Source organism: Aplidium turbinatum, chromosome 11, assembly GCF_918807975.1.
Source record: "Aplidium turbinatum chromosome 11, kaAplTurb1.1, whole genome shotgun sequence".
Lineage (NCBI taxonomy): Eukaryota > Metazoa > Chordata > Ascidiacea > Aplousobranchia > Polyclinidae > Aplidium > Aplidium turbinatum.
In genome coordinates this window covers 11,989,532-12,007,857 of record NC_137482.1, presented here as the reverse complement: position 1 = coordinate 12,007,857, position 18,326 = coordinate 11,989,532, and the positions used below count along the sequence as shown (strand labels likewise).

Sequence of the window (18,326 nt, the reverse complement as noted above, 5' to 3'; positions counted from 1 at the left end):
GACCAAAGTAAATGAAAGAAGTAAAGAATTTGGAACGGAAATGAATGAAAAGAAAACGGAAACGATGGTAATCACAAAGAAAAAAGAAAGTGTAATTCCAATCTGTCAAATTGAAATGAATGGAACAACTAAGTTATAAAACAAGTAAAAAGTTTTCGATATCTTGGGACAACAATAAACTGGGACGCCAAAGATTATAAAGTTCAATATAGGCTAGGCTACGTAACCTATTGCTCAAGCAAAAGCCTTTTTCCAGCAAATGAAAACAACATTATGCAACAAGAACATATCTTTTGATACCAGATTCACAGTATTGAAGTGTTACATTTATCCAGTTTTTAAATATAATTCAGAAACCTGGACAATTACCAAATCAATTAATAAAAGAATAAATGTGTTTGAAATGTGTGCATTCCGAAAAATGCAGAGGATTTCCTGGACTGATAGAAAAAGGAACCAAACTGTTTTAAATCAAGTCAAACAAACAAAGAAGCTACTAGAAAACATAAAAAAAAATCAACTTCAATTTTTAGGACACGTGCTGCGAAAAGGAAAGTTAGAACATCTCTCTCTCACAGGTAAAATTGAAAGGAAGCTTGCCCAATGCAGACAAAGATTAACCTACTTAAACCAAACCAACAAACCGACAAAACTAACACCAACATACACTTAATACACAAAGCAAACAGCACAGAGTCTTGCAAGCTTTTCATGCAAGAGGCAGTCAATGCTTGGAATCAAGTGCGACAATAAAAGAAGAAGAAATGTAAAGGCATAGTGCACTGCTATGCTCTAAGACGCAACGACGCAATAGTAATTACTAATTAGGCTACGCGGCACTGTGCAGTGTGCACGTACCAGCTGTTAAGTGACGTAAGGACTGCTATGCGAGCAGTTACTGAGTATTTTGTAATTCATCATCTGAGACTAATCAACTGGCGTATCTAAAAAAATATATCCATTTATGATACTATTTATGATTTCGTCCCTTACACTCAAACACTGTTTAATTTTCTGCATGAATGAACACATACCGGTAGAACAACGTGAAGCGTGACATGTCAACAAAATAATGTAGAAAAACATAAGCAAAGTGTGCTTGTTGGTCGTGATGGGATGGAGCGTAGGCCAACAATTTCACTTCCTAAATGAGAATTAGGGTAGTGGTGCAGTATAAAATAACCATTTTTAAAAGTTTAGTGAAATTTATAATGCTTTGGTGATAATTTTTTTTTATCCGGGATCCAGGCAACTGTACAGTACAGTACCGTAGCTTTCTTGACTTCCTACATTTGTTTGGCATATATTGTTTTTCGTTGAGATGGCCAGATATAAAACCAAACTGAGCATGCTTTCCTTTGGCAAGAACAGTCTCGTAATCATAGTATATCATGTAGCATTTAAACAGCATTAAACATTATCATGTAGCAGATAAACAGGAATGACCGTACTGTGGTATTTTGGTAGCAATTTTGTCTTAGATTGTCGATAAATCAACATGACAACAACCAGTGAGGTCATGTAGTGTGATTTGAAAAGAAAAGATGTTTTGGAAAATTATAGACATTTCAACAGCAAACATCTTTCAATATTTGTTCACAGTGGAACTGTACTCTGGCCTAGAATAAAATCAATAAAAATCGTGCATGATATCAGCTATAGGATTTTATATATTGCCTGCCTTCTTTATATTACTATTATTGCTAACAATCTCACAAATTTCATACATTTTAAGTTTTATTTTATGAGGTAGGTTATTCTATACAGGTCACTACAATTTTTTTTCTACTCAGTTCATTTTATGTAGTTTTGTGTACTGGATTACTTCTGTTTATTGAGTTAATTTTACACATAAATGCCTGTTATCATTGTGGATGGTTGTATAGTTGGCCTATGCTGATGTTGTAAGTTATAATTATTGAAAGAATCATATATAGTTGTTATTGTAAATAATAGATAACCTAAGTAATATTTCTGCTAAATACTGAACTTATGACAAATTCTTCAGCAAAGCCTTTTCGTTATGGTCACACTGAAAGTGACCCACTTCTTGGTAAGTCTGTGCTGTTTTATAGATTTTGAAAAGATCGAGAAAAATAATACAACAGAGTCGAAGTCGCTGATCGGAGTTGATGCAAACATTTCGAAATTTGTCCTTTGAAATGATCTAGAGAAAAAATACAGAAGCGCCGAAGTCGCTGATTGGAGTTGTCGAACCAGTTGTCCATGCTAAGTATCTTAAAATAATAGTTGATAAACCGAACCTCACTTTCGGGTTAGGATTTGGGTTAGTCACACTTATTTTGTGTTGGCCCACAAAAATTTTATGATTAATTCAAAGGGAAAATTTTAATATGTTTGCGGAAACTCCGATCAGCGACATCGGCTTTGTTGTATTTTTTTCTCGATCTTTTTAGGGGGTGAAATCAGGAACAAAGTGTTTAGGGGAAGGAATAGGTTGCATCTGTTAAAGTAACAATAGCTTATTTGTGATTACTGTTTTAATTCCAAAATGCGTCCCAACACCATTGTCATTCTGGCAGAATAATTCTGTGCAATCTGTCCAATAAAACAATTCTTAAAAAAACATGCTGTAAATAATGCGATGACAGCAACAACACACGGACCCTGATAAAAACACTTTTCATGAACATATTTGTTTTTAAGCCACTTGAAAGTCAGAATGCCATTTTTAACTCTGGAGTTTTTCTAAAAGTGTAGTTTGAAAACCAAAAAAACAAGTCACATAGTTAGCATAAAAAGATAAAACGTACACAAGTTACATGATAACATAATTGATAAAAAAACTGTTGATATTATGATAATTTTTTTTTTCTGTCAAATTATTTTCAATTATAACTTAGGCTGCGTAGCCGAGTGGTGAGAACGTCTGTGCAACGTTCGAAAGAACGTGGCTTCGACACCGCTCCAGAGCACGCGGCTGTGTCTCGGCGAAAGACACTTAAAGGCAAGCCAAAATAAAGGGAGCAGCTAACTCGAAGACTATATGTCACTTCGCTGCTTCCTGTCATCTGTTGTATCGCATCTGTGATCGCAGTGTACTGTATGTTATCGCAATAGGCGCAAATAAAAGCATGATTATTATTATAAAACATATTTACAAATTTGTGAAGTGAATGCAATTACCTTGATGGTCATAAATACGCACATTAACCCTATATAAAAACAAAAGCTGAATTATCTTTGCCAGTGATGAACTTTGTTGTTATCATTAATTTCTGAGTGCATGATGAATCTTGATCAGGTAATGACTAGCTTTATCAGTATCATAATGTCAACAACTTGCAAGATATATTTGTATGGTATTTATTTTTAAACAGTTGAAAGTTCAGCTCACCAAACAACTATGGGTCCTTCTGGCTCACATAATCCTAGTGCTACCTTCATGGAGGATTTGGGAACTTACGATGATTTTCATACAATTGATTGGTTGAGAGAAATGACTCGTAATCGACTGCGTCATCGACAACTTCACAATGAAGATAACTCATGTATACACTCTATCAAAAGACTGCATGATGCTTCATCAGGCTGGTTTGTAGTGTTTCTTGTCGGATTAGCTGCAGGTAATCATTTCAAATTCGTCCGTCCCTCTCGATCATTGCCTCTCGTCATCTTGTGTTGATTAAATGATGTTGGTTTATACTTTAAATGTTATGTTTATATCACTTCGTCTTAATTTACTTAAACTTCTCTTCCTCCACACTGTAATATGTGTCATTATTTTTCTTTTGTCTCTAAATACAAACAAAAGAAGACAAACTGTTATTTTGATGCCATTTTTTAAAACTAGAATGAAGAGATATCAACTGGCAATTAATATATCATCAGCCATTTGACAGCAAACATACATTACGTTATCCTGTAGCAGCGTTTACAAACATGACTGATTTTGTCATAAGGTAGCCTATGTCAGTACTTTCATAAAGTTGTAATCACAAATTATTACAAAATGACTGGTGTGTTCAGAGTTGTCAATTTACTAGACACTTTTGCTAGTATTGTTGAGTAACATAAGTAGCCGATTGTGATGAAACATTTATGGTTTCATTGCCGTTTAATATTTTACAAATCTAGTTGACTGTTTTTGATATACAATATAAAAGCAGAAGCTTGTTTTTTTTCATGGCATGTTTGTGGTAAAATATTAATTGTTGTAATTGACATAAAATTTATGCAAAATTGACTTAGGCTCTGAAACCAACGGTGAAGTACTGATTATTACAAGATGTTTAATGTTTAACACTATCTGAAAGTTGCAGAAAACACTCTTTCTTGTATTCTTTGTTTTCAAACACATTATTACAGCTTTGTTTTTCAGGTGCTTATGCTGGCATGATTGATATCACCACAAGATGGTTATCTGACATAAAATTGGGAATTTGCTCTAACAGATTTTGGTTAAACGAAGCGGCTTGCTGTTGGGGCACTTTACGCAATGAAACGATTCAGATTCATGGAGTATTCTCACCACCCGCTAATGGATGCTCTTGGACAACGTGGAATGAAATGTTTGGTTTAAACAACCATGTGTGTGTACTATTTTGAAAGTTTGTAACGTTTTTCTAATAAATAGTATAAAAATACATACAGGCACCTGTATTCATAGTATATATATGCTAAAAAAATATTTTAGTTTAATTATAATTTCGTGTGATCCCGATGCAAAACTGACAAGCTTATCGCTGTGTTGCTAGACTTTTAGTTTCTATCATTGTGCATTGTCGTTTAATGACCAATTTACAAATAAAAATCATTTAAAATATAGATTTAATAGAACTCGTTTAACTGGACATCTGAAGGGGTATGAAAAAAATGTGAAGTGAGACAGACCTCGTGAATTTTCTTAATCAAGGCAAACTTTGCCTATTGTTTGTTTATAAGCAGACGAAGAAATTTAGATGCAATTATAAAACGAACAACACAAACCGTTGCTATCACTCCACTCTTCAAAGTGAGTGGTAATACGTTATCTAATAATAATTATATCATTTGGTCAACCAGTCAGCTTCTCCAGATATGTACAAAACCATCATAGACGTTCCTATTGGGACCAGGAAAAAATTGTCGATTTAGGCGGATTGTACTGTATTTAAAACTATAACAAATGTCACAAATATGCAATTTTCTACAACGTAAAATAATTATCGCAACTGATGAACAGTTGAAGGCTGTATTTTTTAGAATGATACTACAATTTATGCGGTGAATTATCTCATGTTCATGGCGACTGCTGTTGGGTTTGCAACGTTAGGAGGCATTTTAGTTAAAGTGCTTGCTCCTTACGCCAGTGGATCAGGTATACCTGAGGTAGGTGCCAACGATAGGTCAGCTTGCAACTTTTCCATGAGCGCTGCTTCAGTATTTTTAAGAATAAACACAAATAATGATAGTTTATCAACTGTGAAGGTACAACGTCATAAGTATTACCGACACACAAAAAACAGCAATCTCTCAAAAGTCTTGCTGAAAAGTCATGAAATTTTGAAATTAGGATTCAGATGCTTGAACGTATGTATTTCTGCACGGAAATGAGGTTAAACACAATTTTGTTTTGTATAGTTTTCTTTAGAAGAAGGCTGCAAGAAGCTTTCCCATTCGAAGATAAAGATTCAACCAATCAAAAGATTAGAATCATGTTTGGTTTATATCAACATCACAAAAATCTAACTGTGTTCTATTTGTAATGGCAACGTTTGCTGTCTGGGTTTGCAAACTGTGCAGGCAGGTCCAGTGCATGTTTCTGGTACAAACACAATCAGCAAGGATTCTGAATACAGTATATAAATTGAAGATTGTCACGGTTAGTAGGTTGCACTGAATGCCAGCTTTTGATAGAAACGTGCTGGGAATGGATTTGTGTTTTATTGTGGGATATAGCCTAAGGTTATTTATTAGGGTGTTTCATTTTTTCCACACTTTCGAAATTAAAAACGTTCGGGTTTGCGTATGATGGGATTTTGGACACTGATTTGAAAAATGTAATTTTTATTCCATTATGACGTCATTTAGATGTGGCACCGCGTGGTCGAAATTCGTGTGGGGCTAAAAATAGGGGATTTCCCGTAGCTCGGTAACGGAACATGGCAGAGAGACGAAATTGGTGTCAAAATGCGCAGAAGGGCCGCTTTCCTATACCTTCCTAAGAGACTTCATTGCCGTATCTTCGCCGCAAAACGAATTATATCGAAAAAAACGTTTTTTTACAACTTATGATGCACGGTATTTGTTTTGCTCCTAAATAAGTTATTTTTCGTAATACTTCTTTAACGGTCTCGAGGTAATTGTTCTGTTGCAAACTTAGCAATTGTATTCGTAATACAAAGCTGAGAATTTGCAGAGATAAATTGATACTGGTAGTGGTACGATATCAATACTGTTAAACTTGCTAATGATGTCTACAGTTAATCTTGCAGTACTGTATATCTGAACGATGTTTTGCAAAACCGGCTTACATTTCTGGACGTTCTCATTTCTTTCATTCTATTGCCTGTATTAACTGATCGTTCTAATAACAACATAACTCTTTAACAGCAAACAACGCTACCGGTACTATAATAAGCACTATCATTCCGTGTTGCACAAAAATGCACGAAGTCGCAAATCGGCACGTCGGTTGCTTTCATCACTAATTCGTTCTCCTATAACATTTTTGAGCTTTCCGATCAGTCGCTCAGTGGAACGATCGTGGATTCGTCGCTCAGTGGAACGATTACTGATCAATCGACCTCCAGAAAGATGGAGGTACATCATGGGCGCACATGACGCATGTTGCAATATGAGTTGCATAATGCATATGGTTTCTGTTTATAAATCAAAAGATGCTTCAAATTGTGTGGTACATCCATAAATGTAGAACAAGCCAACTCCAGCATGCACGTTTGATCGCTCCTAAAATCGTCGTTTTGTCCTTCGGTAACTTCCTTCTGTTCAGCAAACCATTCGATTTGTTTGTGCATATGATTTTTTAATTGACCTGAAGATTTTACTGCATTTGAAACGTTTGTTAACCGCCGACTTTTTAATGTCCGCCGTCGTGTCTGCCATTACTGAATAAATATTAGGCAAAATACTTTCGCAAGCATCTAGTGTGATGGTATTGTACAAAATTTCACTTGTGGCAGATGTACCGGAAGAAAAAGATTTAACTGCGATCAATGCTTCCGCCTTGCCACGCTTCTCATTGATAAACTGGCCAAGGAAAATATTCTGCACTTCAACTTTCTGCAATGCCATCATGCGAACTTTTTTATGTAGACGGAACATCGTCGATGGTGAAGCAGCGATTTCAGCACCTCCACAGCACAAGGGTTGGTCGGATTGCTGACGGATGCTTGTCATTCGGTGGTCTGCGAGTATGCAACTTTCACTACTCACTTTCAGAGTCTTGCGAACTGACTCCCACATGTGATCGGTTTTAGCAAAAAAGTTGGATCAGTTCGTCTTTATCAGAACTTTCCAAGTTAGCCAAATGGGTCTCACTCTCAACTTTCATTATTTTTTCTTTTCTTAGCTTTGTAGCAGTAATGCAAGCCAAATTTGTAGCAACAGCTCCACTGACGAAAAAATTTGAACTTATAGCAACACCTTGTTTATGCGAAATATCGCTTTCGATATAATTTGCTTTGCGGGAAAGATACGGCAATGAAGTCACTTAAGAAGGTATAGGAAAGCGGCCCTTCTGCGCATTTTGACACCAATTTCGTCTCTCTACCATGTTCCGTTACCGAGTTACGGGAAATCCCCTATTTTTAGCCCCACACGAATTTCGACCACGCGGTGCCACATCTAAATGACGTCATAATGGAATAAAAATTACATTTTTCAAATCAGTGTCCAAAATCCCATCATACGCAAACCCGAACGTTTTCAATTTCGAAAGTGTGGAAAAAATGAAACACCCTATATATTTATGTTGTACTGAAACGCAGTTTTATCTTGTTTAGGTCAAAACCATCCTCAGTGGATTTATTATTCGCGGCTATCTTGGTAAATGGACCTTGCTTATAAAATCTGTCACTGCACCACTTGCCGTGGCGTCCAATTTGAGTCTTGGTAAGGAAGGGCCATTGGTGCATATATCTGCATGCTGTGGGAATCTATTTTCTTATTGGTTTCCTAAATATAGCAGAAATGAAGCAAAGAAGCGTGAAGTTTTTGCTGCAGCTGCTGCAGCAGGAGTTGCTGTAGCCTTTGGTGCACCTATTGGAGGTGTTCTTTTCAGTCTTGAAGAGGTACATTTTTGTGAAAGAAGACAATACATGTTTGCGACGTGCTTTACTTAATTTTTGCTTAAGTTAAGTGTACCATACTTGGTTGGTTATTATGAACAAAGGGTTAATGATTATTATCAACAAATTTGCAAGGAACTGTGCTATCTCGACGGGTAAACTCGGTTGTGGCAGCCTGCAACTTCAAGTCTAATTTAGCATGCAAGAGGATCATCAGTAATATCTTTTCAGCATTTTTAGATGTTGCTAACATTTGTTTGACTAATAGACTACCATTTTGCACTGTCGATGTGAATTACGCATAGAAACCGTTTTACCAGAATCAATCTACAGTTAACATTGCTGCCTTTAGACAATAAGGTAACTTGTAAATAATCTAACAAGCGATTAATCTTTGTAAATAATCTAACAAGTGTAACTTTGCTATTTTATGCGAAACTACCAGGAATAACCAATCAAGGCTTTGTCAGTCCGAGGATAAAGATTTAAAACCAAACCTATTTTGAGTTTAATATCTCTAAGGAAAGTGTGTTCACTGTGTGAATTTTTCAGGTTAGCTACTATTTTCCAATGAAAACCTTGTGGCGATCTTTCTTTTGTGCATTGACTGCCGCGTTTGTTCTTCGTTCAATCAACCCGTTTAACGATCCACATACCGTCCTGTTTTACGTCAACTACAGCAAACCTTGGTTTCTTTTTGAACTCATACCGTTTGCGCTCATAGGAGTCATTGGTGGGATGATCGGAGCCGCTTTCATCCATGCCAATTTAAAATGGTGCAAAATCCGATCAACGACCAAAGTAAGTAACTTTGAACAATTCGGTAATAAAATCAACACAGTCTTTGCCGTTCTTAGGAAAGCTTAACTTAAAGTACTGTAACTATAAAGCCGTTCTAAAAGGGGTTAAACCATCGTTATAACGAAAATAAATTTTCGTATTTTTTGTCATAGTTTGTGTGTTTATAGATTGACCCAGACTATAAATTAATAATGCAAAAGTTTTAAACAACACATTATAGAGAGCTAAATACATCGAATTGCAATTAAACTTGCAGAACTATGGTGTTGTGTCATCTGATAAAAAGCTTATCATATGTGGACGACTTGACATTAATTTCTTGCTCACAAGTGTATCTAATAATTTTCCAAATTGTAAGTTCTAATTCTACTCGTGGCACAACAACTACTATCACATACTGTTTTTACTCATCTCAGTTTTGTGATTGCGTATTGGGAACTCAAAAGCATAGTCAGTTAGTCACCTGTAAATAGGTTTTGTGCACGTACAAGTAAGCAACATATCAACATAGCAAAATTTCTGTATATGTAAGCACAGCTTGGAAAGTATCCTATCGTGGAAATCATTGTATTGACTATCATCACTACCGCTGTTGGGTATCTTAACCCGTATACGAGGATGGGAGCCTCTGCCATGATAAGGGAGCTCGTTCAAGACTGTGGTCCGTTTTCGAACAAAGATCTTTGTCAAGACCATTTTACGGTATATGTGGTGTGCTTGTGACTGCACGAATAATGAAAACAGTTTAGTTTGTTTGAAAAATGTATCTGAAACATAGTGTTCCAAATTGAAAGCTCTATATGCCGATACTGTAAACAGTTTAGGCCTGCCGTGCACTAAAGCTAATTGCCGGCAATTTTGATGTAACGCTTAGCTGATAATAAAGCCAAAGCATGTCACGTTTGATGCGACATGCAGTACAAGCCCTATTTTTGTTCAGCGTACCAGTAGTTTGAACGACAAGGACCAGCCAGCGTTGAGTGGACTTACTTTGGCCTGTGTGAAACTCCTCACTGCTTTGATATTTAAATTCACTATCACTGTATTCACTTTCGGCATTAAAGTGAGTACGATTCATTTACACGGTTTGTTTATGCTAGACTGATGTATTTCATTTGCTTTTGCGCTATTGTTTTCATTTAACAGACATAGCTTAGCAACAACATTGCATTTAACATTATAAAAACCAGCCTTTACAAGCCTATAAAAAAAATATTTTAGAAGAATTATACAGTACCACAGAAAAAATATGTTAAGAAACTGCTTAATTTGCTTACACAAAATAAAAACTGAAAAATTACGCAGCACAACGGGTCAAGTGTTTGAGGGGTAAAATTAATTAATTGTTCAGAGAAGTATCTAAGCAGATTACGCAAGATGGACAGAAGCATAACATGAGATAATGGCACAAACAAAGCAAAAATACGAGAAGCACAACGCGTGACAATTCAATCAAAACGGTTAAAAGATAGGAGGCTCCGCCAGCAAATAATTGCCTGTTGAGCCCTGGATTGAAAGATTTAATGATAAATGCTTCGTGAATCTTGGTGTCGAACTCGTACAAACACTTACGAACTATTTCGAACGACTCCAATGAGAATTTGTTATTTAAACACGATTGGCAATTACTAATATGATCTTTAATTGCACTATTTCTTTTATGATATTTTTTATAGGCTTGAAAAGGATTGTATGACGAGCCGAAAACGTTCGCGTATTGTTTTTTGTTTTTAAAATGTTAAATGTAGTGTTGTTGCTTGGTTATGTTTGTTTATGGTTTAAAAAAGTAACTTTTGTACTCAAAGTTTTTTCATTTAAGCTTTCTAAATAGAATCAAATTGTAGCACTGTGCATTGATGCAAATTCTTTCACAGTTACCTGCCGGTTTGTTCATCCCGAGCATGGCCATTGGTGCGCTCATGGGAAGGCTGGTCGGCATTGGCATGGAGCAGCTTGTTATAAACTTCCCCAGCTGGCCATTGTGGAAATATTCTTGCGGTTCTGGTCACACATGCGTAACTCCAGGTCTTTATGCTATGGTCGGAGCTGCTGCCACTCTTGGTAGGTTCAATGATTGGCTTTATAAGATTGAAAATTTCCAACAATTATTTCAAAACAATTTCTGAACGCTTTTAAATAGCGTACATCGCTCCACACTTATTGATAATATTTCATTTTGCAGTGCTGAACGATGCTTTTCAAATAAAGTTTCAGAACATAACAATCCGACCTGGATGAGACTGTTCACTAAGGCGATGTGAAAATCAAAAAATTTAAAAAAATCAAAAATCGAATTATCACACAGGGTGACTATTGCTATGTAGAATATTTCTGTAAAATTTCACGCAAAAATATTCAGTAACCTTAAACATGTAGTCGATTTTGTCCTTGGCATTTCTTGCCAGCACAGAGTTGCCAGGTACAAATTTTTTTGAAGAAAAAACTTTGTTTATCTTTTTTAAATTGTAAAAATTTCCAACTTTAACAACCACAACAACAATTACATATGATGCGACTGCTAGTTGCCCTTTTAGGTAAAGGCTGGTGGTGTACGGTAAGATATTAAACAATCACCTGGCAACCCTATTTTTGCTTGGTCAGCAAAAACTGATGATATTAAAGCCTTTTTCACTTCCATGGCAAGAGTAGGAACGCACTGTGCATAAGATGACACTTTGGTTTTGTTGTAGTAATATGTATTACATAATCACACAACGCACTGCATTAATATTCGATTGTTTTCGCCGATTTACATTTGTTTTTTGACAGATATAGTAACTGCAACTCTCCAATGGTAGCTTACACATCAACCAACCAACTTTATATGTGCTTGTAAAACGTGCACAAACGAATGAAGAATAAAGACAATGAACAAGAAACAGTGGTGAATATCAAAACATTATACTGCAGCCAATGAAAGAAAGTCAGATTTCGTGTCTGCTTTCGGCAAGACCCTACGCGAAGCAATTCTCGCCCGAATGAAACCATCCCGTTGTTGATGGCCAGCAATACTTCCACAGTCGTTAGTGACTTCCCAAATGAGACGCCGCACTGCCCGCACAGCCTGAGTATGGGCAGGAAAATGAGGGTATTCAAACTTTGTGTTTATCAAACCCTTTAGTTCATCCATGGTCAAGTGTGAAGTAAGGATAGACTCAGTAAGCGTGGCATGGTCCCAATCAAAGAGAACAGTGAGTTGGCATCCAAATTTAATTTTGGTTTGGAAAAAGTGCGGACAGAAACATCACAAGAGTTACTGCCTTTGCGAATATTTTCTAACATGTTCACAGAAAAAGATCGCAGAGCAGGATCATCACTGAATACCGGGCATTGTCACATTCAGATGTACCAAGTGCAGCTGGTTCGAAAGGAGAGTCAATTTCTTCATCAATTGCTGCAGAAAACTGCTGTTTTTTCCAGTTCTCTTCCTCTATCACTTGTGACTTCTTTTGCTGCAGCGAAATCATCTCCTCGCTGTTGTTTGAGGCTCTTGAAAAACAAGTTTTTTGTGTGATTGATAAATGTAAAGAACACAAAATAATCCATGTAAATCAGTTCAGTTTGTTTTTATTTCTGACTGTCACAACGAAAAACAATATATGCCAAACATAACAATTAATACTCTTTCGGACAAATGGCAGTAAAAATCAGTGATAGTCAAGAAAAATCTTCTCGCCATAGCACGACTAGCTTTAGTGAAAGCACAAGCCTGCCTTTACAGACATAGAAATCAGAACATCTGAATCACTTTCCCACGAGGAAATGCTTTAGGAAATCGAAAAATCCTTAAACCACCTACTATCTAGAGTTGGTTGAACTACATCTGCAATGGTGAAGTGGGGTTGTAGAATTGGCAGTAACCCATTCTCCTTCTCATATGGCTCCATTCAACAAATATAACAACAAACCAACCCTAGTACACAACATGGGACATGTCTATGCATGACCCTGTTATCAAAGAATATACTTATAAAAGCCTTACATTTCATAGAAAATTACTAGACAAAAAAGTTTGAAAAGATACCGTATGTAAGAACTTACCTTTTTGTTAACTCTCTTTTGAAGCGTTTTCGTTGTCCTTTTGTCAAGAGTCCCAATTTGGTATAACGGTGCTTCTACTCTACGATAACGTTGGGAGAGGAGAAACCTCAATTGTTTTAGGAATGCGATCTTCATTTGAAAAGAGAATAGTTAGCTTTTTTCCAGCTTCCTGAAAAATTAATTCCTTATGAGTGCTCTGTCTCTGTAAACGTGCATTAATTATTTCAACACATTAAGGTTTTGAAAAGTGTCTTCTAGTTGGTTATTGTAGCCTACGTGTACTGTTCATTCATGCAAGCTATATGTTAGTATTTTTAACAACTACCCTTCATCCATACGAAGATATACGAGTTGGTCTATGTTTTATGTCACTACCAAGCTTAATTAAAACCAGTCAGAGAAAAACTTGCAGTCATAAAGTACTTGAGTAATGAGTATCACCTTTAACAAAGTACAGAATGCAAGAACATATCGTAGTGTTGGTAAATCAGCAGTGGGAAGCTCCTTGGAGGGTCCAATGACAGAAGAGCTTTCCATGCTTCTTACTCTCTTTTTAGAACTTTTAGGCATGATTAAACAGTTAACAATGCTACCCACAACAAGGTCAGCTTTATGAACTAAAGATAATATGTGAAGAGATTAATGTATTTTTTTGAAGAAAAAAAACATAGCCCACTTACAGTACGGTACACAGAACTAAGAATTTAAGTGCTGAAAACTTAGTTGTCTGAGCCTTCCGTAATACTATGAACTTTATTAGTGTCATTCTCAAAGCTACGTATAAAAAATACACAACCACAAACAGCAACTTCACCTGAATAAGCAGTTCTTATTCCAGAAGACCTGATAATTACAGACACTGCCTCTTAGGCCTACTTTACACAATTTGGAAAACCTAGCCTAAACTAACTTTGAACCGAAGCCTGAATGATTATTTAACAACCAAGCATAAAATCATAGCAAACATTTCGGCTGAACACAACTTCTTATCTGAATTTTGCAGCCTTATCTTCAATAATATATAATCAGCAATTCAGCATCTCAAGTTATAAATCTCTCAGCAGCAGACAGCAATCGCTCGCGCTCGCGTGTGTGCGGCACACAACGCGTTTTCCCTAACTAGCCATTCAGAGCGCGCCATCTGGATCACGTGGATTGATGCGTTGTGATAGTATTTTTTGTGGAATCACCTTGCAAGAATTAGAAAATACTAACCTTAAAACGCTTACATGTTTACGGATACTGGATTTTATTGCATAAAACTTCACAAAAATACTCTACACAACAGTAGTCACCCTGTGTGATAATTCGATTTTGTCCATTCAAATTTCACATCGCCTTACTGTTCACCATGCATCTAATCTAAAAACATGACACTCTTTTCTGGCATGAAATGAGATCAATTATCATCAGTATTGTTACAGGCGGAGTAACAAGAATGACAGTGTCATTAGTTGTGATCATGTTTGAGTTGACTGGCGGTTTTGTCTACATTGTTCCATTGATGACGGCGGCTATGTTCAGTAAATGGGTTGGCGATGCGTTTGGAAAAGAAGGAATATATGACGGCCACATACGATTGAACGGCTACCCTTTTCTAGACAACAAAGAAGAGTTCATTCATACTAGTTTAGGTAAATTCAGTCGATTGCTTTTTCAAACAAAATTTGTTATGCAACAACTTCAGTGCTGTTTAAGATAAATCTTATTGTAAACCACCTAAAGTCCTAAACGAAATTACATTTACTGAAAAATGTACAAAATGCAAACTTTTTATCTTTATGGTTTGCTTCTCGACTAACTAAACATTTCTACTGTTGCTGGGCTTATACGTTGTGATAGAAGGTTTGAAGTGGTTGGGAAGGTAAGAAATTTGATTTTGGTATCCACCTTCATGCCTTTTATTAAGTGTCTTGTCAAGACATGGCCGCGTGCTTTCGGAGCATGCCGAACCCATGTCTTTCCTGTTCTAGTGCAGACGCCTTTATCATTCAGCCCCGACAGTAAGTTAATGATGACCTCTAATGCCACACTCAGTACAAATGTAAATTACAGATGGGTTGGCTGCATTCTTGCTTAAACCGAAGACTATGGTTCGTGCAAATTTATCCTCTGCTATGCAAAACGAACCTGTAACATAGGCTAGGTCTACCTTATACACTACAGCCTACGTGTAAGTCTACATGTTTAAATGACTTTAAAACCTTGTTGACGCAGCTGCTGATGTGATGCAACCTCAGCTTGGGGAGCCACCGTTGAAGGTCGTCACCCAGGAAGGGTTGAGCGTCAACGATTTAGAGGTTCTGGTTCAAACGACCAAGTTTAATGGCTTCCCTGTGATTACCTCAGTTGCATCTCAAAAATTGGTTGGCTATTTGTACAGAAGAGATCTAACTATTGCTTTAGGTAAAGTATGAAGTAGTCTTTCGAGCATTTATTAACTTATGCCAACTGTTTGGTCTGCTATCTAATGTTTGCAACTTTAATAAGTAGCCTAGGCCTAATTTTATTAATTATGGCGTAGAACAGGCATGTCCAAAGTCCGGCCCGCGGGCCAAATCCCTCCCGCGATACATTTTTGTATGGCCCGTGCAAATTGTTGCACAATGTAGCCTATTAGTTTTGGCCTGCAGACATACAGAAGTCAGAAATCATGCAAATTCAACTTGCATTTTTTATGAAGACAACCTTTTCTCACAAACAAAAGTCAAGCGGAAAACTTAGAATCATCGTTGCGTCATAATTGCGAAATCAACTAATTTATTATTGCCTGGAGAGTGTTGTAGGCTGGTGAGAGATACAGTCCAGCATTCTTTCATTTCTTTGCTAAGGTTAGGATCTTATGGAGCATTTCTGCGAAGCCGACAACAACATCTTTCTCTCGTGCCTTTTTACCAGCAGCTGGACCTATAAACTAATATCCAAAAGTGCGAAACTTAGCGAAGAAAATGTTGAGCTTGTTCGGTTCAACATATTTGTGCAAGAAGACGTACTCGGTTGTAAACTTAAATAAGAACAGCTTGAGATCAAAACTGAGTAGGCTTGCCAATTATTTGATATTTCGCTTGTCTACCTCGAACCAGACTTGACTTGGGTATTAAAATCGAGACATCAACTTCATCTTTCACATTAACACATCTGTGTTTTACAAAGTTTTTGGATGTGTTCAGTTCTGGAGGAAAAGCGGATAACTTATATACGTAGCCTAACTTATCATATCCCGTGATATGTAGGACAAAATATCTGCATACTGCTTTGTTGTATGAAACTGACATTAAAAAATACAATAATGCTATAAACGTATATTTCTCTGCGCAAAACAAGATCGTCATTTGTGAGAGGCTGTTAGCCCGCGGGCATTTCCGCCTTATCAAACCTGGCCCGCGTGGGAATAAGTTTGGTCACCCTTGGCGTAGAAGATCACGTATGACTGCTATAAAGTGCTATATGTATGCAAGCAAAGTGAAAGCTTATTGGGTTTGTGTGACAAAATTTACTTGAAACAACAACGTATTGTGACAGAAAATGCTCGGAAGCACTGCAAGAACGTGAAAAGTGAATCAAAAGTTTACTTCACCCTTCAAGTGCCAACCTTTTCGGCCACGTCCATCGAGCCTCAGCCTGTTCCTTTATTTAACATTGTGGATCTCAGTCCCATCATTGTGAGTGATCACACGCCGATGGAAATCGTTGTCGAAATTTTCTCTAAACTGGGAATCAGGCAAACGTTGGTGACCCACAATGGGTAAGATGCTTTCTTTAGAATTCAACTACCAGATAAATTGATCCTTTTTGCATTGATCTAACACCCGCAGACTTCAAGTCAATGTTGGCTTGATGTTAGCTTGTTGCATGATACAACAAATGTCTTTGCATTGCAGGTGCTTGCTGGGAATAATAACGAAGAAAGATCTATTACGCCACATTGCCAAACTGAACGGTGAAGATCCGGCTTCAATCATGTTCAATTAAACAAAGTGAAGTTTCCTTAAAAGTGTTTTGTATCAGCTTTTTAAAAGTCGCACATTAGTGGCGTAACTCAGTAATGACTCTTTTGACGAAGTGCTACAAATGCTTTATACTGTAAGTTAGATTTACGGTTGACATGACCGTGTTACATCTTAGCTCAAGATAGGCCAAGTGAGATTGTGTTATGGGTATTGTTTAGCGTTCATTCAGGTTTTTTTAAGTTTTATTATTATCTATTGTTTCCAGTAAGTTACATTTTTTAAATGTTTATTTTATCTTATATATTTTGCGTAGGCTACTTTCTATCAATAAAATTAAGACGGCCGTAGGTGAATTTTGTTCATTGATTTGAATCAAACTTGCTCATCGCAATTTAATTTAAATCCAGCTTAAGTCTTTGATTGACTTTTACCAGCAACAAACTTATCAGCGTATGATGAAATAACTTGTAGTATTAGATGCATTGCAGATAAGCAGGTGCAACTGTGGTATGTAAATCAAATAATATTGGTCAAATGATTAAGTTATATGCTGTTCAATGCCGCTTCTGATCAGCACTGCAATAGACAATCGTGCTAACACTGTGTATTTTTGAATCTTGATCATCTGACTGCATAACAGCCTTGCAATATATCGACAAGGTTTTCTTCAAGGTAGTATTTGTTTGTGATGATTATCAGCTGACTACTACCATCAGTGTATTTTTAGTACAGAAGCATCCAGCTTGAAAGCCAGTTGTTTTTACATTGATTCTTCAGGTGATCAAGGTACCGGTAATGACGTTTGCAGATGTTAAATTAATGCATCAAAGCACTGATTCATTCCAAGGATATAGGGCTGGCCCTATATCACATCTCTGTACCGCGCTTGTAATTCCATGTCTCTTAACGTTATGTAACATGTCATCACGGTCAGGTTACTACAGTTACACCCTATTACCAGTATAGGCCATCTTCTAGTGCACCTCAATGATAAAGTGAAAGAGCTTATTAAACCTGTTTTATTTAATCCACACAAAGTGGGTTTCAGGATTCCTTGTGATAATTTGGCGTGAACAGGATGCGAGGGTGCCAGGAAGGATGTAGACTGATTTCACGACTTCGCCGAATCCGCACTTTCAGTTTGTTTAACATTATACAGAGGATGCAACTTGTTTATGTGAACGACTAAAAAAATGAAAACAGGAAATTTTTCTGCAGCTGCTTAACACATGTTCTCGCTTTATTGAAAGAAGCAAATAAGCTAGTTTTTGTCTGGGCTCTG

The 18,326-nt window shown here is 36.8% G+C and overlaps 1 protein-coding gene across 1 annotated transcript; it reads left to right on the top strand.

Annotated features, from left to right (window-relative positions):
• The first annotated feature begins 1,954 nt into the window (after positions 1–1,954).
• On the top strand, positions 1,955–17,820 carry LOC145779215 (H(+)/Cl(-) exchange transporter 4-like). Its single transcript, XM_082590751.1, has 13 exons — positions 1,955–2,053; positions 3,342–3,587; positions 4,343–4,551; positions 5,206–5,331; positions 7,968–8,255; positions 8,805–9,053; positions 9,591–9,755; positions 9,994–10,116; positions 10,928–11,114; positions 14,519–14,728; positions 15,312–15,500; positions 16,617–16,839; positions 16,976–17,820. Exons 1-13 carry the CDS (start codon positions 1,993–1,995, stop codon positions 17,064–17,066), a joined length of 2,367 nt encoding a protein of 788 aa, XP_082446877.1. The 5' UTR covers positions 1,955–1,992; the 3' UTR covers positions 17,067–17,820.
• Positions 17,821–18,326: the final 506 nt, after the last annotated feature.